Source organism: Oreochromis niloticus, linkage group LG3 (genome assembly GCF_001858045.2).
Source record: "Oreochromis niloticus isolate F11D_XX linkage group LG3, O_niloticus_UMD_NMBU, whole genome shotgun sequence".
Lineage (NCBI taxonomy): Eukaryota > Metazoa > Chordata > Actinopteri > Cichliformes > Cichlidae > Oreochromis > Oreochromis niloticus.
This window is the reverse complement of record NC_031967.2, coordinates 42,611,371-42,634,754: the sequence shown is the minus strand read 5'-3', so window position 1 is coordinate 42,634,754 and position 23,384 is coordinate 42,611,371. Positions and strand designations below refer to the sequence as shown.

Genomic DNA, 23,384 nt, shown 5'->3' with positions numbered 1-23,384 from the left:
CAGCTGTTGTCTTCTTCTCTGTTTCTTTACAGTCTTTCTTTCAGATTCAGTCCCAGCATGGCAAAATATCACTCAATGTCCAGTGCTCTTCCACAATTCTTTATCCCACTGTTCAACTGCCCAGCCTGTATTTTCACAGTACATCTTGCATTACTCTTACATGCTGCTGCTGGTCGTCAGTCGTCATCAGTGTTAATGGATCAGTGGCACTGTCGTTTGCCTGCTGTATTCAAGTCCACGATGTTCTATCGGTCTTCATCAGGCGATTAACTGTCCTTTGAACTTCTTCTCCGCTTCAGGGACAAAGTGAGAGATCCAGCCGCACAATTTCGAGCCAAAAACTGGCTTATTCTCCCAATTCTTTTAATCTACTTTTCTGCTGCTGAACTCAAGGTTGCAAAGTTGAAAGACGCCCACCTGTATTGACACACTAAACCATATAATTAGTATTATATTCATTTTTTCTTAAAGGCTTCATTTGCTTCATGTGCCTAGAGTTAAATCTCTCTCTCTGTGTTCTTTCTGTACACACTCAGTTCCCATATATGGGCATGCACAGTTCCTGTTCACTATTTCCTGTCGCTGCAGCCCCGGTACATAGAGCAATATTTCCTGTTCCTCAAACTAATCTAACTCTTTTGTTTTTTGTTTTCTTGAATTAAAAACACTTTCAAACTTTAGCACATCCTACTTTTCATCACACAAGAAACATATTTCGCACTCCTTTATTCCATACACACCTTTTAAATGCTCTAACCTCTTTCAGACGCCATAAATCGTCTCACACGCACTGCCTTTCTCTCTCTCAGACTTCCCCTTTTCACTTACTCAGACAAATCACCCAGTCACTCAAATCAAATACTGACAGCATTCACACAGTTAAAATCACACAAAATACGCTTTCATACGAGTATTTTGGACATGCCTTTCATAATCAGAAAGAGCAAGTCAAAAGAAAAAAGAAAAAGAAAACTGAAACCTCTCATCGTCTCACAACCCGCTTCTCCACACACATCACCATTCTTTAGGTCAGTTTTGTAGCATCAGTCACACAATCATTACACAATACCCTGAATCCAACATGTGTATTTACACAAACTGTTATAAAATGTTGGTCAAAAAACACGGTGTGATTACAAAGAGTCAATAAAACATGAGTCCTATTACTCTCAACAAGTATTACGTCGTTCAAGGACGTGTAAAGCAAAACCCATACTCCAATTCTACATGTATCATAAAGTAGTCATCATAATTAACAACCGTAATGCCAACAAAGTAGAAATAAAAACAATTCTTCCCTTAAAACACCAATATAAGTCGTCCTTAACCCAGTCTCTGCAGTCAGTCATTAGTTACTCATTAGTAAACAGGAAATGTCAGTCTAAATAAGTCGCAGGCATCTAATTTACATAAACACAGACACACTCTCAAAATAAACAGCCTGCTGCAGTGCCCGTGGCAGACAGAGCCTATATACAAACATAGAAATTATAACACAGAGACGTCTGATAAATTAAATAATATTTACAAGGCCTTAAATTGCACAACCTACATAATTTAGACAAAATTTGAATTAACCCTCCAAGGGACAAACTCCAAGTTTTTGATAATCAATGACAGTCTCAGTTCCAAACTGTATCTGCTCTAATCCCTAAATATCCTAAGTAAATTTAAAAGCGTCCAACGCCCAAGCTCCAAGCTTTACTGCCCAAAAAAGTGCATGAACCGTTCCAAACGGTAAAGTGGTCCAACCACTAGCTATTTTGGAGTTTCCCAAGTACTCCACGATCGCCAATCGGACTATCCCGTCCAACGGAAAATCCTGAGCGTCCTCAAGAAGTTTGGAGCGTCACCTCCGAGAAATGCACTTCCTGGAACATCCCACAGTTCCGTTCTACATTAATTTAATTATGTTTTTTAAAGACATCCTATGAAACCACCAAACCAACTTTATTGATGTCCAAGCCCAGCTTTCTATTCAATTATAACTGTATGACCATATACAGATTTCAAATGACCTATATCCTAAATTCAGTAGTCCAACTACTTTAAATTCTCTTTCCTTAGCAGTCCAACTGCATTTCCTTTAATCAGTACTGTCACTTAACCTTACATTATCATTACTTCAACTTCAATTCTCATGAGATTTTCACCAAAATCAAAACAGACTTTCACCAGTAATTTTCAGTGAGTAGACTTTCAATTTTGTCAGAACCAATTCAGCACTGTTTGGAAATAATTCAACAGGTAGTGCCTTACCTTTGAATAAGCCGGCTTATGTCCACTCACTTCGACCACTGACTCGTGTCTGCCTGTTTGAGCACCTTGGACCCTCTCAGTCTCAAGCTCCAACTTTTCTCCCTCAACCCTCGGCCAATGCACCAAATGTTACGGGTCCGAAATTGAGGATGAGAGTAAAACAATGATGGTCCAGAAAAGGCCGTTCAAACAATTGATTTTAATGAATGCACGCAGCGTGGAGAGGTGCAAACTGCAAAGCAGTTGTACATCTCTACCCAAAATACACTCTAGATTGCTTTTATAACATCAGGGTATTGTAACGCCCCTTCTTGCGTTTACAAGCACATAATTTGCATGTACAGAACATTCATGTATTTTAAGAATTAACTGCAACATAGAGGTTCCTCCTTGTGGCATACTCTTAAGAATATGGTGATGATCTAAGGCCTTTGAGGTCACCATGGGCTGGACATCCTTCCGTCACCTGTAACTAGGCAAACTCAAATACCACAAGAAGCTGAATACATTCAGGTCTTTGCTCAGCTACTATTTTACTATACCAATATACTCAGCATATGAGTTATGATATATATATATTTAACTCAATCATTTTAAAGTAGTTATAACTGCACCTGTAATAAACATGTTAATATTTGATTATGATAACCCCTATAATATAAATTATAACATAATGCCAGCAGCTTCAATAAACACTTTGATGAAATGATAATTAATGCAATGATAAGATGATGGTTATGTAAAATAATCCCTGTAATTCCACAAAAGTTGAGCGCAGATGGAGACAAACAAACCTTCAGGTTCATTATGACATCTACAGGGAGTGCAGAATTATTAGGTAAGTTGTATTTTTGAGGAATAATTTTATTATTGAACAACAACCATGTTCTCAATGAACCAAAAAACTAATTAATATCAAAGCTGAATGTTTTTGGAAGTAGTTTTTAGTTTGTTTTTAGTTTTAGCTATTTTAGGGGGATATCTGTGTGTGCAGGTGACTATTACTGTGCATAATTATTAGGCAACTTAACAAAAAACAAATATATACCCATTTCAATTATTTATTTTTACCAGTGAAACCAATATAACATCTCCACATTCACAAATATACATTTCTGACATTCAAAAACAAAACAAAAACAAATCAGCGACCAATATAGCCACCTTTCTTTGCAAGGACACTCAAAAGCCTGCCATCCATGGATTCTGTCAGTGTTTTGATCTGTTCACCATCAACATTGCGTGCAGCAGCAACCACAGCCTCCCAGACACTGTTCAGAGAGGTGTACTGTTTTCCCTCCTTGTAAATCTCACATTTGATGATGGACCACAGGTTCTCAATGGGGTTCAGATCAGGTGAACAAGGAGGCCATGTCATTAGTTTTTCTTCTTTTATACCCTTTCTTGCCAGCCACGCTGTGGAGTACTTGGACGCGTGTGATGGAGCATTGTCCTGCATGAAAATCATGTTTTTCTTGAAGGATGCAGACTTCTTCCTGTACCACTGCTTGAAGAAGGTGTCTTCCAGAAACTGGCAGTAGGACTGGGAGTTGAGCTTGACTCCATCCTCAACCCGAAAAGGCCCCACAAGCTCATCTTTGATGATACCAGCCCAAACCAGTACTCCACCTCCACTTTGCTGGCGTCTGAGTCGGACTGGAGCTCTCTGCCCTTTACCAATCCAGCCACGGGCCCATCCATCTGGCCCATCAAGACTCACTCTCATTTCATCAGTCCATAAAACCTTAGAAAAATCAGTCTTGAGATATTTCTTGGCCCAGTCTTGACGTTTCAGCTTGTGTGTCTTGTTCAGTGGTGGTCGTCTTTCAGCCTTTCTTACCTTGGCCATGTCTCTGAGTATTGCACACCTTGTGCTTTTGGGCAGTCCAGTGATGTTGCAGCTCTGAAATATGGCCAAACTGGTGGCAAGTGGCATCTTGGCAGCTGCACGCTTGACTTTTCTCAGTTCATGGGCAGTTATTTTGCGCCTTGGTTTTTCCACACGCTTCTTGCCACCTTGTTGACTATTTTGAATGAAACGCTTGATTGTTCGATGATCACGCTTCAGAAGCTTTGCAATTTTAAGACTGCTGCATCCCTCTGCAAGATATCTCACTATTTTTGACTTTTCTGAGCCTGTCTAGTCCTTCTTTTGACCCATTTTGCCAAAGGAAAGGAAGTTGCCTAATAATTATGCACACCTGATATAGGGTGTTGATGTCATTAGACCACACCCCTTCTCATTACACAGATGCACATCACCTAATATGCTTAATTGGTAGTAGGCTTTCGAGCCTATACAGCTTGGAGTAAGACAACATGCATGAAGAGGATGATGTGGACAAAATACTCATTTGCCTAATAATTCTGCACTCCCTGTATAAAGAGAAACTTCACAATTATAATTTATAACTGAGGAGTGCAAGGAGGTCCTACTTCTCTGACATCATCACGAAAAACAGTCATAATGCTCGGGTCTTATTTTCTACAGTTGACAGGCTAACAAACTCTCCTGTGTCAGTGGCAGCTGAAGTTCATTCGACCATGGCCTGCAATGACTTTGCCAAATTCTTCACAGAAAAAATCCAAAAGATTAGACAAGCAATTGGTACATCAACAGCATATTCAGGATATGTACTGTGTCCACCGAAAAACTGTTTAAACACCATGCAACAGTTTCACCCTATTAACAGCAAAGACCTGGGGTCCGTTCTTCGTACCTCGCTTACTACATCTAAGATCAAATGACACATCCAAGATCAAATCATCGCGCCAACTTTGAGCTCGCTAATCCGGTTCTCCGAACACACCTGTTGTTGACGATTAGTATAGCTGGATGAAGTAATCTGAGATCACTGGGTGGCTTAAAAGGGGCTACGCATCGATAGTAGAAACATTGATCGGCAACCCTTTGATTGGTCAGCGAAGATGTCGAAGGAGCGCGCTCAGTATTTTTCGGCAGCAGAGCAAGAACTCTTGATTGAGGGATATCAGGAGTTTCAGAGTTTAATTAAAACGCAGGGGAACACTGCAAAGGCTGCAAAAGCAAGGAGAGAGGGCTGGCAGAAAGTTGCTGACAAATTAAACTCGTAAGTAATTTATTATATTATATTACATTATATCCTCTTTCACATTAGAGCCACAACAGGACCCACTAGAACATGGGAACAAGTAAAAGTGAAATATAAGAATATTCTACAGAATGGTAATATTTATCACTTATATTGCTTTTAGTCTATGACAAGAGACCCTGAAATAATCTGTTTGTTTGTTTATAACAGCAACCAAGAAAAGGGCAGAGCAAATAAAGACAGGTGGTGGTCCTGCACCCCCTCGTCACACCCCGGCTTTTTGTACTGTGACATTTATTGACATTGTGGGGTTTTTTGTGTGTAGTGTTACATAACACTCCATCACTTTTACCTGTTCCCATGCAAGGGGTGACTGAAGCATGCACAGTAAGCTGGGAGATATATATATATATCTATATATATAGAGAGAGAGAGAGAGAGTGAGAGAGAGAGAGAGTGTTAAGTAAATAATACCCTCACGGGAAAATCGATATCTCTCTATGAGCACACTGTCGCGCTGAGCTAAAGGATCCTGTCTATCCCGCAATATCCGCTGAATTCTGAAAACTCTCCTTATCAATCTTGCACCTTCCACAATGGGTTGCTCGCGTACAAACGGACAGGACCTGGCTGCGACAGACTTCCCAAATCCACCTTCGCTTTTATAGCCGTGGTCTCTCATCTTGATTACATGAAGTGTTTTACTATTACTACTCTAAAATATGAATTACATCTGAAATAATCAAATACATGAAATAGAATGATTAATAGTACATTTCCCTTTTTTTAGGAAATGACCTGTATGTATCTGTATGAAATCAATAAAAGAATCAAATACTGCATTATCTTTAGTTACATTGATGATATTTATTTATGGAAAAACAGTGGAGAAATATCGCTGTTGCTTTCGTATAAATGAAGCGGACATACCTAAGTGACTGCGATCTAATCCTGTTTACATAAAGTAAGCCTGCTCCCAAGCAGGTTTACGCTTACGGATCTGTTGCTATGACAGCAAGTCCCGGATGAGCTTCGGAGAACCGAATGATCCAAGATCACGCGAAATCGACAACAATCAAATCCAGCTAACTTACTTAGCGAGGTACGAAGAACGGACCCTTGGAGGACATCTTAGGTCAACTGAACTCCTCCTCTTGCTGTTTAGATGTCCTGCCAACAAGTTTTTTCAAAAAGGTCTCAAAGACTTTAGAGTCAGACCTGTTACAGATCGTCAACTTTTCTTTAATATCAGGTGTGTTTCCAGAATCACTAAAAACTGCTGTAATTAAACCTATACTGAAAAAAGACAATCTTGACAAGACACAAATGAATAACTACAGGCCGATCTCAAATCTCCCATTTTTAAGTAAGATCATTGAAAAAGCAGTTTCTCAATAGCTCAATTACTTCTTAAAACAGAATAACTGCTATGATGCCTTCCACTCAGGTTTTAGACAGAACCACAGCACTGAAGCCACTCTGACCAAAGTGTTTAATGACATATGTCTGAATACAGACAGTGGAAAAATGTCAGTCTTAGTTTTACTGGATCTCAGTGCAGCATTTGATACAGTTGACCACAACATATTACTCAAACGACTGGAGAACTGGGCAGATCTTTCAGGGACTGTACTAAACTGGTTCAAAACATACTTAGAAAACAGGAAATACTTTGTATCAATAGGTAACTTCACATCTGAGCAGACAAGTATCACATGTGGAGTTCCCCAAGGTTCCATCTTGGGACCCCTTCTGTTTAACATTTACATGCTCCCACTGGCACAGATTATAAAGAACAACAAAATAAACTATCACAGCTATGCAGATGACACACAAATATATATCACAATGTCACCAGGAGACCGAGGCCCTGTACAGGCTCTTGGTAAATGCATTGAGGAAATTAATGACTGGTTGTGCCACAATTTTCTCCAGCTAAACAAAAACAAAACTGAAGTAATAGTCTTTGGTGCCAAAGAAAAACGATTACAGGTCACCAGAGAACTTCAATCTATACACCTAAAAACCACAAACCAGGTGAGAAATTTGGGTGTAGTGATGGATGCAGACCTAAACTTAGAAAAACACATTAAGACAATAACAAAATCAGCTTACTATCACCTCAAGAATATTTCAAGGATAAAAGATCTGATGTCTCAACAGGACCTGGAAAAACTAGTCCATGCATTCATCTTTAGTAGGCTTGATTACTGTAACAGCATCTTTACAGGTCTACCTAAAAAATCAGTCAGACAACTACAGCTCATTCAGAACTCTGCTGCTCGAGTCCTCACTAAGACCAAAAACCACATCAGTCCAGCTCTGAGGTCTTTACACTGGCTGCCTGTCCGCCAGAGGATAGACTTTAAAATTCTGATGTTGGTCTATAACACTAGAATTACTGAGCCTTTTATCCCTGGTGCAAGTCCCTACTACTAGATTTACTGGCCTGCGCAGATTTGCGTAAATTCCCCCCGACCTTAACACCTCTTGGCACCCCGCTGAGATTTTCACAGGTCGTCAGCTCCATTGTTCTCCTGCTTTTGTTGTGCAAACACACCCTCCCCCAACCCCTAACCATGAGAGATTCAAGTTTTTCCTTCCCTGCAAGGCTACTTTCCTTCCTTACCTGCCTGCATGCCTGTCCATAAACATATATACACAGAGTTGTACATATATTTATATATTTATATAGCCACACCTTATATAATATGCATAAAGTCTAGTTATACACACAGACACATCTATATCATATATACACACACACACATATATATATATATACATACACATATATGTGTGTGTGTGTATATATGATATAGATGTGTCTGTGTGTATAACTATGTATGTATGTATATATATATGTATATATATGTATATATATATATATATATATATATATATAAAATGTTTGTATAGTGCACTTTCTATACTGTGCTCTGTCCACTTTTTTGCAATGACAATGCAGATTTTCCACTTGTGGGACAAATAAATGCAGATTTGCTGTGTGTGTGTGTGTGTGTGTGTGTGTGTGTGTGTGTGTGTGCGCAACATTGGCATTTGTTTACTCAGATCCAAGGCAGGCCAAACCTCTGTGTTACAACCTACATACAAAAGACAGACATTCACAATATATGGGTACACAAGTCTGTTTTATTTCAAAGTGTTTCAAACTTTACAGCGTTTGCAGACCCAGTGTCCATCATCCCTGCATTTGGCACAGGTGAATTTCTTACATGTTGCACAGGTAAATCTGCTGCGATTCCTGTTGCAGCTCTCTTGCACCTGGCACTGCGTTGTCTTTACAGTCCCTGGCACTGTGTTGTCTTTACAGTCCCTGGCACAGCACCTGCCTCTGTGCTAAGATTTCCTTGTGCTGCATGAATCGGCAACGAAGTTGCTGAGCTAGAAGACGCAGAAACAATCTTCTTTTGCCTGTCCACCCTGTACATGCCTTGTACAAAATGTAGGCATTCACTGCCGCCAGGTCCAGCATATTGTAGAAAACCGCTACTGGCCACCTGCGTGTTGCTGATCTTACAGAATACATCCGTGCCATTTGGTCCAACACGTCTACACCACACTGTAAAAGCAGAGCGAGAGAGTCATGAGTATATGTTTTTTTCTATAGGCCTGTATAGCACACATCAGAAAACATTGTAGCACTGGTGTAAAATTGTACAGACATTCACATACCTTCATGTGGTTGTAGTCTGTGATCGTGTTGGGTTTCCTCTTTCTGCCGTCACCGATCGTCACGTCTTGGTGCATGGAACTTAGAACACACACAGTCTTGGTTTTTTTAGGTGCATAAATTGTCAAGGAGACACTGCCACTTCTAAGCACTGAAGTGGAGAATACCTCTCGCTTTGCAGTATCTTTTGCAAGTTGAGGAAGTTCACGCCGGACTTTATTCACCATGCCCAGTAATGTTGTTTTGTGCTGCAGCAGTCTGTGCGACAGTGACAGTGAAGTAAAGAAATTGTCCGTTGTGACATTTCTTCCATCATCCAAAAACGGCTCCATCAGTTTCATGACCACGTTCTCTGCCAGCCTCTCTCCCTTCTGACGACTGGGGTCCTTTCCCAAGTAAGGAGATGCACTGCAGACATATTTGGTGTCCAAATCCGTGGCCATCCAGAACTTGATCCCAAATTTGTCTGGCTTGGTTGCAATATACTGGGTGAATGGACAACGAACCTTGGTAGGGAACAGCTGTTCATCTATGGTCATGTGTTCCCCTGGAGTGAAACTCTTAGCACAGTTCTCGTTGAAGCGTGTCCAGATGTCGGAGATCGCTGCAAATTTGTCTGTTTTCACCCGTTCTGCCCGCGTGTCCCTGTCATCAAATCGAAGGTGTTGCATAATTGAAATGAATCTATCTCGGGGCATTGTCTCTTTGATTAGTGGCACCAGAAAACTTTCTGACCAGCAATCCACAATGGCACCAACAGGACACATGATTGCTCTTACAAACAGGATTGAAATGAATGCCATAAGTTCATGAACTTAAAGCATAAAGTCTAGTTATACACACAGACACATCTATATCATATATATATATATATCATATATATATATATACATATGTGTATGTGTGTGTATGTATATATATATATGTATATATATATATATATATACATACACACACACACACACACACACGTAGATAGATATGTGTGTGTGTGTGTGTATGTATATATATATATACATACACACACACACACACACACACACGTAGATAGATAGATATGTGTGTGTGTGTGTGTGTGTATACATACACCAATATTTTTGAATACACGTGTCCATATTTATGTTTCCAGATTGTTTGTATAGTGCACTTTCTATACTGTGCTCTGTCCACTTTTTTGCAATGACAATGCAGATTTTCCACTTGTGGGACAAATAAATGCAGATTTGCTGTGTGTGTGTGTGTGTGTGTGTGTGTGTGTGTGTGTGTGTGTGTGTGTTTGTTTGTGCAACATTGGCATTTGTTTACTTAGATCCAATGCAGGCCAAACCTCTGTGTTACAACCTACATACAAAAGACAGACATTCACAATATATGGGTACACAAGTCTGTTTTATTTCAAAGTCTTTCAAACTTTGAAACGAACCTTGGTAGGGAACAGCTGTTCCCTACCAAGCATTTCTTGCAGCTGGCAACAACGGTCGTGCATTCAGTATAGTTGTGACTTCCGCAAAAAATGTGGTCAAAATCTCATGAGTAAGTTGAAGCATTTCTATCAGGCATTTCTGAAAGTTGTAACACAGAGGTTTGGCCTGCCTTGGATCTGAGCAACTCTGAGTGAGCAAATGCAAATGTGCCAGGCCTCAAGGACAATGGGTGGTTTGCACAACAAAAGCTGTAGGAGAAACAAGCTGACGACCTGTGAAAATCTCAGCAGGGGTGCTTAACACCTCGGGACTTGCACCAGAAAATAAAAAAGCCAGTAATTCTAGGGGGTATTGGGTTTAGGGAAGTTACGCAAATTTGCGCAGGATAGTAAATCTAGTGATAAAGCTCTGAATGCTTTTTATTTGTTTTTGTTTTTAATGTCTCTGTAAAGCACTTTGAATCACCTTGTTGTTGAATTGTGCTATATAAATAAACTTGCCTTGCCTTGAATTTAAAAACTCTATAAGTATTGTTGTAGTTGTTAATTTTGGTTTGAAACATAACCCTGACCCTTTCCTAATATGCTTTTGGGTTGCATCTTCCTGCAACGCCCTTATCACTTTCAGTCATCAGGAACTAATAGACACCGGCCTCAGCGTGAACCCGGACTTCATGTCAGATTGGACTGACAGCATCCCACCTGAGATTGTAAGGCTGTGGGGTATTGTTGGTAACAGCAAGCAACACAGGCTGCTCAGGAAGAGGAAACAAAAGCAGGGCTGCAGAGCTTGCTATCCCGTTGAGCTGCAAAAACAACAACACAAACCCCTGTTTCCATCCATCTTTTTCACAAATGGCAAATCCCTCGCAAACAAAATAGAGGAGCTACAATCAGAAATTTAATTCAACCGCTTTGTCGGGGAGTTTTGTCTACTGATTGTAACTGAATCCTGGCTTTTAGGGATTATTAAAATATTCTGATTCTGATTTTGAGATCCCCGATGGCACTGAGGCAAACCGTAACAACACCCTAATAAAGACTCTGGTAAGGAAAGGGGTTGTGAGCTCTGTCCCTATGTACTTCAGGACTGGTGCTATAACATTAGAACTATAGACAGTCACTGATCACCAGACTTAGAGGCCATGTCCATTCAGTGCAGGCACTACTATCTACCTTGCAATTTACCATTGTTTACATGCCCTCCCAGATGCTAACGCTAGCTCAGCACTCAATCACCTCCAACTTATCATCAGCAAACAGCAGAGAGAGCGCCCAGAGGGGATCCATATTGTTCCGGGTGTGCTATCATGCCATCACGTAATGCAAAAACAGCTGGAGATTTTTTGAAATGTATCTTTAAAAAAATCTTTGAAATTGCTTTATCTCCAGTGGATCATAAATGTAGTTCACGGCGAGACCGTTAAGGCTGGTAGGCCTCCTGGTTCAAAGGCTAAGAATATTACAGAGACTGTGGGGATTTTATAGACAGTAATAACGATCCTTAAACAATGATTAAAAACGATGCTTCGTTTAATCCACGGCTCTGTTGCATTGCAACATTAGGCTCAAGCAGCCCCAGATTTCCAACAACACAACAGCAGCAGTGAATATGATTCTGTCATAGTTCAGCATGGAGCTAGAGTCTGTCCACAAACACAGAGAAACACAAAAAGGTGCTGTTACAGTGACTGTGACCTCAGACGGAAAGAAAACTTTTTTTTGTTGTTGTGTCCAAAAGCCGCCCTATATTACAGCAATATCCATTAAAATGAATTATTAACAGGTTCACCATCATAACTCTTTTTGCCCCTCCTACTAAGGTGACAAAAGCTTCCAAAAAGATAGAGTGAAGGCTATTTTATTTTATGCCTTAGTTTAGGTTCTCTGTATACCATCTTTTATTTGACATTACTGGTAATTATTATTTCTTTTTCAAAAGTGTTTTCTTTAAAACATATAATTTTATTATAGCACAGAAAGACAAACCATCTCATTAAACTATTAAACACTGCAATTTTTGACATTTAATCCAATTAGCAGTGCATTTTAAGAGACTGTGATTTTCTTTTTTAAATATTTATTATTGCTCATACACAATGCACAAGTATTTCTTATCAAATGAATTAACAAAATAATCAATAAAAAGCTTGAGTACTAAAATTAATGATAGCTGCTGTCACTGTTTGGACTCTGTCGACTTGTTTCTCTCTGATGTTTTATGGAGAAACATGCAGACATTTCACTTGTTGCACTCAAAGAAAGGAGGTTTATTAACAAGAGTCAAACATTTGACCAGAGCATTCTGATAAAGAAACAACAGTTAATTTGGAATATCCCACGTTATGCATATCACGTTATGCTGCAGTTTACAGTTAATTTAGCTGCCATCCTGAACAAAGCCCCGAATAGGAAGACAGGAGGTAAATATGAAACCTCTTATTCTCTTTCTGTGCTGTTTATGTAGTGCTGCTATAACACTGGAGTTGGTTGCTGTTGTTTTAAATAGTTTCTGCAGGATTTTGTCTCTGTCCTGTTTCCCTTTAGTTGTTTTTCTCTTTGAATAAAAAGTACAAAGTTTGCACTGTGATTATAAGTTAAAATTGGGTTTAATTCCGGCAACTTACGAGTTGCTACTACTACTACTCACTGCTAAGAGTAACTAAAGCTTTCAGACAAATATAGTGCTGCTATATATTAAAAGACATCTATGTGTCTCCTTCTTATATAAAGTATTCATATATTCACTTTAAAAGAAAAATATTTTTCTGAGATGAAGTTGAGTTAAGAAGAAGGCATGATGTGATATGAAATGGAAATAAATGTATGTTAATTTTTTACTGAAGCTTTCCATTTGAGTTGAGTTAAATTTCACCACTGATTATTTTTAGTAGAATATTTTTGTAATTTATTAATAACATTTTAAGGTCCACTTATATTGTCAAAGTGAAATGAGACTAGTGTCACTGACTGCATTAGTTAAATTTATACAAAATCTCAGAAAAAAGAAAAACATGAGAAAAAAGGCAGAACACTGTTATGCTACTTTCATATACTGTATTTGAAATGAAACCTTTATTTAACCTTTAAGAACACACAATCAACATTAATAAACAGCAGAACTAATCAAAGAACCAATAAAACAAGAGCATGCTGAACTTTAACCTTCCAGATAATCAGCATGACAGTCTTTATATATACATTTCTTCTTCTTCTTCTTTTTAATGTATGCAACATCCCAGATTTTATTCCTGAGGAGGAAAAATTCATTATGTTGAAAAGTTTTAATTATAAAATGGAACATGAGGCAAAAAAAGTTTTATGAAAAAATGTGTTTTGTGAAAGTAGTTAAGGATCTCCATCTAAACGGACTTTTATGTGTAAACTCTACAATACAAAATAATGATAAAACAATCAATTTTCTAATCACTGACTAACTGATGAATCACTGCAGCTCCAATATAATGTTGCATTTGACAACCCACTACAGCAACTACAGAATAAAACCACTAACCAGACTGATGACAGATTTCAAACATGCTGAATATGAAGAGTAGTATCATTTAAACTCACATGATTATCAGCCATAAGAACAAATTCAGATTTATATTGATGTAAGGTATATAAATGTAAGTACAGTTTGAATCAGTGCAATATTATTTTCACACATCAATGGACCACTGAACTTCTCAGCTTCTAAAATGTAAAGCCTCATTTAGAAACTACACAAGTACATATAATGGTCAGGGATCAACATGAACCTGTCTTCTCTATTTGACTTTAATCAACTCTGCAGTGTCTCCAGCTGAAAAATAAAGCCAAATTCCAGCATAGAGTGGCTGAGTGAATGTGGTCTGGACTCTGTGGAGGAGAGTCATGGTTTCAGAGACGCTGTAGAAAGACAGAATACCTGCTCTGTGATCCAGGTACACTCCTACTCTGGAGGACCGAGGACCTGAGAGGACAGTTCGTACTTTCTTGTGAAAAAATGAATAACTATTGTTTTCACAAAGTAATGCCCAAGATTTGTTATTGTATCCAAATATACATTCAGCTGACTTTCCTACTCTTCTGATATTCTTGTATGAGACTGCTACTTCTATTCCTCTACCGCTCCACTCCACCTCCCAGTAACAACGTCCAGTCAGACTCTCTTTACTCAGGACTTGATCATAAAAGGTGAATCTGTCTGGATGATCACAATAAGACTGTTGTTGTTTCAACTGTGTTGCTTTTCTGTTCCCCTCAGATAATAACAGCTCTTTGTGTGCTGTGTTTGGATCCAGTGTGATTTCACGTGAATATTTTAAGAATCCAGCTCTGGTCTTTGGCTCTGGTGGTGACAGTAAAACATCCACTTCAGTGACTGTCAGTGAGATGTTTGTCCATTCCTCTCTCAGAATGTCCTGTAGTTTATCTCTGGTCTCTGACACAGCTGCTGTCACATCCTCAAAGTACCTCAGAGGACGAATATTGATGCTGGATGAGTGTGTAGACTCACTGAGTGCTGACAGTGAGGGGTAGTTGTGTAGAAACTGGTTGTGATCCTCTGTGTGTGAGAGCTGCTCCAGCTCGCCGTCTTTCCTCTTCAGCTCAGCGATCTCCTGCTCCAGCTTCTCCTGAAGCTCTTTGACTCGACTCACTTCAGTTTCCTGCTGGGATCTGACCTGCTGCTTCACATCAGAGCTTCTTTTCTGGATGAGACGGATCAGCTCAGTGAACATCTTCTCACTGTCCTCCACTGCTTTATCAGCAGAGCCATTGATGGCCTCCACCTCCTGTTGAAGCAGCTTCACATCTTTCTCTCGCTCCTGGATTCTCTGCTGGATGTTTAGTCGTCTCACCTCGAGCTCCTTCTGCTTCTCAGTCCTTTCTGCTGCAGCTGGGACTGTTTCATGGCCTTTATGACGAGAGTAGATGTTCTTCTGCAGCTTCTTGGAGGGGGCCACCAGCTTGTGTTTCTTTAATGGAGCTGCATCATAGTGAGGTTGGAGGTGTTTCTCACAGTAAGAGGCCAGACAGACTAAACAGGACTTGATGGCTTTCAGCTTCCTCCCAGTGCAGAAATCACAGGCCACATCTTTAGGTCCAGCATAGCAGTGATCAGCTGGAGCAGCTTGGAGTCCAGTCTTCTTCATCTGCATGATGTTTTTCACCAGGACAGGCCTCGGTGTGAAAGTCTTCCTCGTTTCTCCGTCCAGCTGAACCCCTTTCTGTGCCATTTCTCCTCTTAGTGTCAGTGACTGTGTGAGTTTCTCTTCCTTATAACTGAAATTAGTGTGAGCTCTGACCTCAACAACATGTGGTTTTTTGCAGTGAATAGAGCCTGTCAGCTCTGACACGTCATCACTTGTTGGTTACACAAATGTTCAAAGGTCAGATCAGAAGTGGAGGGAATGAGGAAACATCTGAACAAAGGGGACTTCCCTTGTTTAAGAACAAGAAGATGAAGAACAGGGAGGGTTGTATTTCACTCCAGGAAGTGGTTTGTAAGTGTTATTGTGTTTAACCACTTTATATTTACTGCTCACCTCAACTTGTAAGCCTTAAATAATTAATTACTTAATTAAGTAATTTTGGGGTAAAATCTTGAATATAGAATGTAATTCAGCATAAAAGGCATATTTTAATTCAATATTATTTGAATTTACGTGTTGCAATTCTGAAATCCCACAGTTCATTAATGCACCAGATGATTTGGCTGATTTAACAAATTTAGAAACTTGAGTTGAACCAAAGTTATTTTGAGGGAAACATTAATATTTGACATTTAAAATATGAAAATAACATAATTGTCATGGTTCCTGAGGCCTCTCAGGCTGGCCTGTCTTTTCTCTCCCTCTCTCCATTGCTTTTCTGTCTTTCTTGTTTTTCTGTCAGTATTTCTATGTGTGTGTTTGGGGGTTTAATTTCCTTCAGAGGTGGTTCCTCCTGCTTTCTACGCCTTCCTCCAGGTTCCTCACCCATTAGAGATCAGCTGATCATAGTTACTTAAGGCTCATTGGCTAATCAGGCTGGCTACTTAAGACGGGACTAGATAGTTGTATGTATGGTTAAGCCAAGTGCATTACATGCATTAGTGAGTACCCAGAAGACAGCAACACCAAAGAAACTCTGCTCAGCTGTGATATACTGTCAAGCTGATCCATGTAGGGCTTTAATAAATATTTTAAAAAATCCTGTGTTTTCCAGGTGGCCGGGGCGCCATTCCAATCACGTTTAATGAAAACTCTTAGTAATTAACGTTGCGATGATGAAAACAGTTTTCTGTTTCAGAAAGTGTCAGTTACCATGGTAACAGACTCTGTTAAGTCAAACTGTTCACCTGTTTTCTTCAACAAGCACCTTGAGGTAACTGTGGTTGTGATTTGACACTATATAAATAAAATTGAACTGAACAATGTTCTAATAGTTAGTTTTGTCATTTCCTTATGAAGAGGTGACCCTGAGGTATCTACACAGCAGCCATAATAAGAGCTCGAGTTCTCTAAACACTGAGAAAAGGAGCTTCAATGCTTCAACAACCTGTAAAGATGAGATTGTGGAGATAATTTTTCACCTCACTCATAATACAAACATTATTGTAATATAACTACACTTATGTGTGGTGACACATGATAAAAAAATAATTTCTGCATTATTATTATTGCACAATTGTAAATGTACTTTGAGTGTGTACCTGTACATTTTTGGCAGGTTAATAAATAGAGTCAAGTCTTTCTACTAGAAGATCATATTCTGGTCAATGAATCACAGAATCGTGTTGCAAGAGGCAATATATTTTTTATTTTTTTATTTCCATACAAAAAAAAGAATAAGAGGAAAGTAAAGGGAACCATAATATAGACTAGGGTACAAAGTCAAAACACGATTCTAGATTTATATAAAACAACATCGAAGAAACAAAGAAAAATATGTGAATTAAGACAGAAAATGAACTTCAACCATCGTGAAATGTAAGATCAGGGTTTCTCTGATACAGTTGTAAGAATTAATGCTGAGAGTTCTTCCCTGGTCAATGCCCTATTCCAGGAAGCATGTCCAATAAACTCTGAGTTTAAAAAACAAACTCTGAGATGGTTAACTCTGAGATCTATAAGCCTGAGTTTCCTGTTCTAAAGTTGATCAAAGTTCAATCAACTCTGACTTAAGAGTGTGTGTGAGTAGAGAAAGAGAGGTATGGAGCTCAGATACCATAAATCACCATGAGTAAATTAAGAGCTGAACCTCCATTTTAATGGAGTAGTTTGAAAAATACCAACAGGTGTCAGCGCTGACCATGATAGTTATTTTAAAATAATAGGAGGGGAGAAAATAATTTTCTTGGTCTACTCTGTCATCATCATCGGATATTATAAAACGTCATGTAATGTATAGCTACAACTTTTTATACTTTCCATGGTCATTATTTACCCATGAATTACCATGTATTACATTAAAATGATCTAAAGTTGATTTTGAAATCTATTCATTCAGGTGTAACCCGATAGCAGCAAAATGACAGAAACTGAAGATAAAAATCGAGATAAACAGATCAGACACAGTTTACTGATGGACGTCGTACCCAGATAGCAGCACACAGAGTCAAGTCATTTTATTAAATTACAAAAAATGTTTTTGCAACAGTTTGAAAATTTCATTTTTTAATGAAATCAAACTTTTCAAGGCAGTATTTAATGCACTGATGGGCTGTAGCAACCTCTTTTTTTCTATTGCGATTTCCATAAAAGAAAACAGTAGAGGCAAACGTTATACGCTCGTTTTTAGTGTAATTTTTGTGGTGACCAGGTAGCAAGCATACCATCATCTTAACCTCCTCCTTTTGCTGTGTCATTTACAAACGCCGTCACGGGAATTTAGGCCACATTGCTATAACAACCCCACCCAGATTAGGTGGTACTCCAGTGTAATGGAAAAAACACTGAAACCAAGTCGAGTCGAGCAGAGTGGGTACAAGTGAAAAAAGGCTATATGACACCCCAGTGAGATGGATTTGGATTAGTTTTAAATGAAACACTTTTTTTTATTGAAGTCACAGATTACCTTTCAAAACATTGTTTGACATTATTATATGACTGAGTCTTGTGAGTCTGTAAAATTTCAGAATGAAATGTTCAAAACACAGACAGTCTACTGTGTGCATTTTATACCTGACTTTAAAGTATATATAGCTAATCCTGTGCTCTATGGGTCTAAAACTTTAAAGAGGACAATGATGTACTACAAAAATACAATAATGTACTCAAAGTTGGCTATGCTAAGTCAGAGTTGGAAATATGGAAACTAAATTAGTATATGCTACTATATGAACTTATTCTGAGCTCATAATAAATCTGCAATAATCGCTGTCCCAATCATGACACTTTTCACTGACCGATTATAAAATCAATCACAAAAAAAACAAAGCTCCAAAGCAACATCTGAGAATTTGTAAAAACAAACTTCCAGCAGATTAATGTGCTTTGTTAACAACATTATGAAAGAGGAAATTAATTGGAGTGTCAGTTGGCTGGTTTGGGTGCAGCAAATGGGAGGAGTGACTATGAATTTCTTACACAAATTCATAGTTTGTTTAAGAAAATCTGCTGAAATCTGTTAGGTTCAAAGAGTTTCTTAACCTGGTGAGTGACACAGAGTTAAAGTTAACTCTCTTTCTCTCCCTCATGTCAGGATTAGCAAACCTGCAGTTGTTAGTTAAAACTGCTTCCTGGAATAGAACCCACATAATTCATCTTTTCACTTCTGCTCAGTGTGAGCTCTACAACCAACACTCTATTATGACTAACAACTGTCCCACATGTTCTAAGCTTTAAACTTTTAATCAGTATGAATTCTCATGTGCTTCTTTAAGTGTGTCCTCTGGCTAAAGGTTTTTCCACACCTGCTACAGCAATGTGGTTTCTCACCTGTGTGAATTCTTGCATGAGACTTCATTCCTGATTTCTGATTGAATTTTTTCCCACAAGTGCTACAAGAATACGGCTTCTCGCCTGTGTGAGTCCTTACATGAGTTTCCAATGCTGATTTCTGACTGAAACTTTTTCCACAGATCCCACAAGAAAATGGTTTCTCGCCTGTGTGAAATCTCATGTGTTTTATGAGTCCCGATGAGTCAGCAAATCTTTTCCCACAAGTTTTACAAAAATATGGCTTCTCACCTGTGTGAATTCTTACATGACGTTGCAGCTCTGAATTCTGATTAAATCTTTTCCCACAGGTGATACAAGGATACGGCTTTTCACCTGTATGAATTCTCACATGACGCTCCAAATGAGACTTCTGAACAAATCTTTTCCCGCAAGTGATACAAAGATATGGCTTCTCGCCTGTGTAACTTCTTAAATGATTATCCAATGCTGATTTGTGGCTGAATCTTTTCCCACAGGTGCTACAAGAATATGGTTTCTCACCTGTGTGAACTCTAAGATGTGCACTCAGGTGGGATTGGAAGTGAAATGCTTTTCCGCATGTGTCACATTTTAGAGACTTTTCCCTTGTGTCAGCAAGTCTGAGACGTCTCCTCTTTAGCGCTACATTTCTAGCTGATCCTGAGAGCACATCCTGGCTTTCTACTTCAGGAGAGCTAAGAGAAAGGAGCTGCTCACTGTTTGATTCCAGTTCACTGTGGTAACTTTCCTGATAAACAAGGGTGTCCATGAAGGCATCAGCCTCCTGCTTCAGTCCAAGCTGCTGTCCTTCCTGACTGCTGCAGAGTTCCTCCTGTTCATCTTTAATCTGTGGAGGCACTGGGTCCTCTAGGTCCAGACTAGAGTTCCTCTCCTGGTTACAGACCTGCTGACCTCTGACAACCTTCTCCTCATCACAGACATGTTGCTGTTGGAGGTCTGAATGGACAAATGGAGAAAAGAATAGTAGAAAAACAAAAATTTGAGAAGATATATTCTAAGCTGAACCATTAGGACAGGGGTCGGCAACCTGCGGCTCCGGAGTCGCATGCAGCTCTTTAGTCCTTATCGTGCAGCTCCGTGTGGTTTGGGAAAATAAATTAGAAGTATTTAGCTGAAGTGCATTTTATTTATGTTAGTTCTTTTTTAACTTGTAGTTCTAAATTGGAAGATTATTTTGATATTGAAATATAAAAATAAAATTATATTCTATTATTTTTTCATCGCTCAAAATAAGCGTCACACTCGCGGAAGACGGTATACCCGCCGAAACGGCGTGCATTTATTGAGACTTTCAATCCCAGATAGACCAATTATGGATCTTCAGATTCACATTATGTCAGCAGCTGTTCTCCACCGTGAACTATGTTAAAAACAAACACTGCTCACGCCTCACAGATGACAGCTGTAAAGCTGCCTGCGTAAAGATGAAAGTGACTTCGTACAGCCCCGATTTGCAGGTGCTGTGCAAGAGGTTCGGGAGCAGAAGTCCCATTGTAAACATATCACGGCAGACCCGACGATGTTTGCATGAACATGCTTTTCAACATGTCTTTATTGACCACTTTTCACACATGGTTGCTGTACGCATACAGCCGGCTGTAGCTTTTCAGCTCACAGCCTGACACATACCGACAACAGAACAGCAAAGATGGCACAGACGTTAAGGCGGCGAGGCGTGATTGCGGGTGCCGCTCGGGTGTGTCCGCCTCCCCTGCAGCAGCGCTGCAGACCACTCCCCGCCACACACATTAACCAGGTAAAATACATATTTAGGCAGAATTTTGCAAATATCTATTTTTCATTTTTCAGCAGCATAGAGCTTTTTTTCCCAATTATTTTTTAAAAGTCAGGTCAAGGCTCCAAAAGCCCAAAGGAGATATAAGGGTGGCGACTCACAACAGTTTTTGTTTGCTACATGGATCATTTTAGTTCAGCTGGGTTTCTTTCCTTTTGTTATATTTCTTTAAGAGTTCAAAATGTGTTAATTACATGAATAAAATGTAATTTTCTTTATAGCACTTCAGGGATTTCATAAGCAACACACCTTAGTTGTTCACACAAAGCATAAAGGTAAGAAAAACAGTATATACAGTGTTATCTTCATTTTAGATGTCAAAAAGTATTTGCGGCTCCCAGCAAGGAATTTTCAAATGCAAAGTCCTTGCTGAACGTTTAACCAAAAGGCATTTCCAGTAGAAATGGGCTGACATATCCTGAGCATAACCATGTATAATATCCACTGAAGTTAAAAAGAGGTGCTTTGCAAAATTAAACTGCAGTGTGCCAAATAAAAAAGTCAAATATGTATTTTTTGGACCATAAGGTGCATGGGATTATAAGGCACATTAAGCGAAACAAAGCAGTCAGATGAATCAAACTTTATTCAACTCATTCTTCTTGCTTCCTCCACTTCTGTACTTGTGACTTCTGCACTTCAGTGTGTGAATGTGTGTGTGAATGGGTGGATGACTGGATATGTAAAGCGCTTTGGGGTCCTTAGGGACTAGTAAAGCGCTATATAAATACAGGCCATTTACCATTTGTGATTCATTAATGCTGTATTCTACCACAGCTGCTCTATTCCCGTGTTGTTGCAGTATATTAGTGACTAACCTGGGTGGCTGTAGCTCAGGTGGCAGAGCAGGTCAGCCACTAATCAGAAGGTCGGTGGTTCGATCCCAGGCTGCATCCTGGCTGCATGCCAAATATCCTTGGGCAAGATACTAACCCCATGTTTGCCTACTAGTGGTGGTCAGAGGGCCCGGTGGCGCCTGTGTCCGGCAGCCTCGCCTCTGTCAGTGCGCCCCAGGGCAGCTGTGGCTACAATGTAGCTTGCTATCGCCAGTGTGTGAATGTGTGTGTGACTGGGTGAATGACTGAATGTAGTGTAAAGCGCTTTGGGGTCCTATGGACCAGAAAAGCGCTATACAAATGCAGGCCATTTACCATTTGCAGGCCATTTAACCTTGTATTGTGGATAGATTATCTCAGTTGTTCTCATGACTGAAGTTTGGTCTGTTTACAGCATCCTGCCATGCGATTGCATTTGTCTAACCATCAGGAACCTTCACGTTAACTTTTATCGAGTGGAAAAGTTTTAGCATTCATCCTCCAGCTTCACTATTTATGTTATGCTAACGTAGCTGTGTCGCTAGCACATCACGTAGCACATCACTGTATACCAGCTAGCCCAACTTCAGTAACCCTACAAACGTCACTGCTGTTTAGTTTCCTGTCTTCATTTATGTTGGAAGTGATAGCAGAGCTGTACGTTTGAATTTTTTCAGAAATCACTCAGTCAGAACATGCTATATCATGCTTAGGTAAATAGCGAAACTAGCGAGCTAACTTCCGCTAACTTCCTGCTAGCTTCTAACTCCTTTATGTGTAATAAATTCTGTTTTCATAGATGCCTGGGTGTTAAACTTCATAGTTACACCTGGTAAAGCAGCAATGCTGATCGTTTTATTAAAGATGAAAGAATTTCGACAGTTTTTAACTCAGTGATGCTGCAGTGTTCGTTTGACTTTGGGACCTGAAGAGATGGAGTTTAGGACCCAGATTACTCCCAGATTTACGAGTGCCTTAGTCCGACAAATACGGCAATAACGACGGCCCGCTTGCATGTTTTACAAAAAACATGTGCTTTGTTGTGTATGTGACGGACAAACACCAAACCAGTTCCACATCACTGAAGTGGCAACATTTTTACAAACTAATTCTGGTTCATCCGTTTCACTTTGAGCTGGGCGATAGAACGATAACGATATGTATTGCGAAATAACTTTTTCTCGATAGAAAAATGAAACTATTGCGATAGACCTCATCTCTCTCTCTCTCTCTTTTCCTGTCTTAAAAAAAAAAAGAACAGCCAATCCAAATTAAGTAGCGCATAGCCGAACCAATCACAGCCGCAGCGTCACGTCACGTGACTTGTTACGTACAGCACAAGTGCCAAGCCGCACTTGTGTATTTGTTTGGGAAGCAGCCAGTCGCCGTGCCGGTCGGTTAATGGAGAAAATGAGTTT

At 39.5% G+C, this 23,384-nt stretch overlaps 2 protein-coding genes and 1 pseudogene across 3 annotated transcripts in view; all 3 read right to left on the bottom strand.

The window, feature by feature from the left end:
* Window positions 1-23,384, bottom strand: part of LOC100695786 (zinc finger protein 239) — a 630,955-nt gene that overhangs the window by 236,735 nt on the left and 370,836 nt on the right. The gene's annotated exons all lie outside the window — the stretch shown is intronic.
* Window positions 13,491-15,669, bottom strand: LOC100693410 (tripartite motif-containing protein 16 pseudogene; annotated as a pseudogene).
* Window positions 17,443-23,384, bottom strand: part of LOC100692303 (zinc finger and SCAN domain-containing protein 2) — a 33,018-nt gene continuing 27,076 nt past the window's right edge. For both annotated transcript variants that reach the window (XM_019363367.2, XM_019363368.2), the window contains one exon: window positions 17,443-20,292. In XM_019363367.2, the coding sequence (XP_019218912.1) occupies window positions 19,265-20,292 (1,028 nt within the window). In that variant the 3' untranslated portion in view covers window positions 17,443-19,264. The remainder of the gene's footprint in view (window positions 20,293-23,384) is intronic.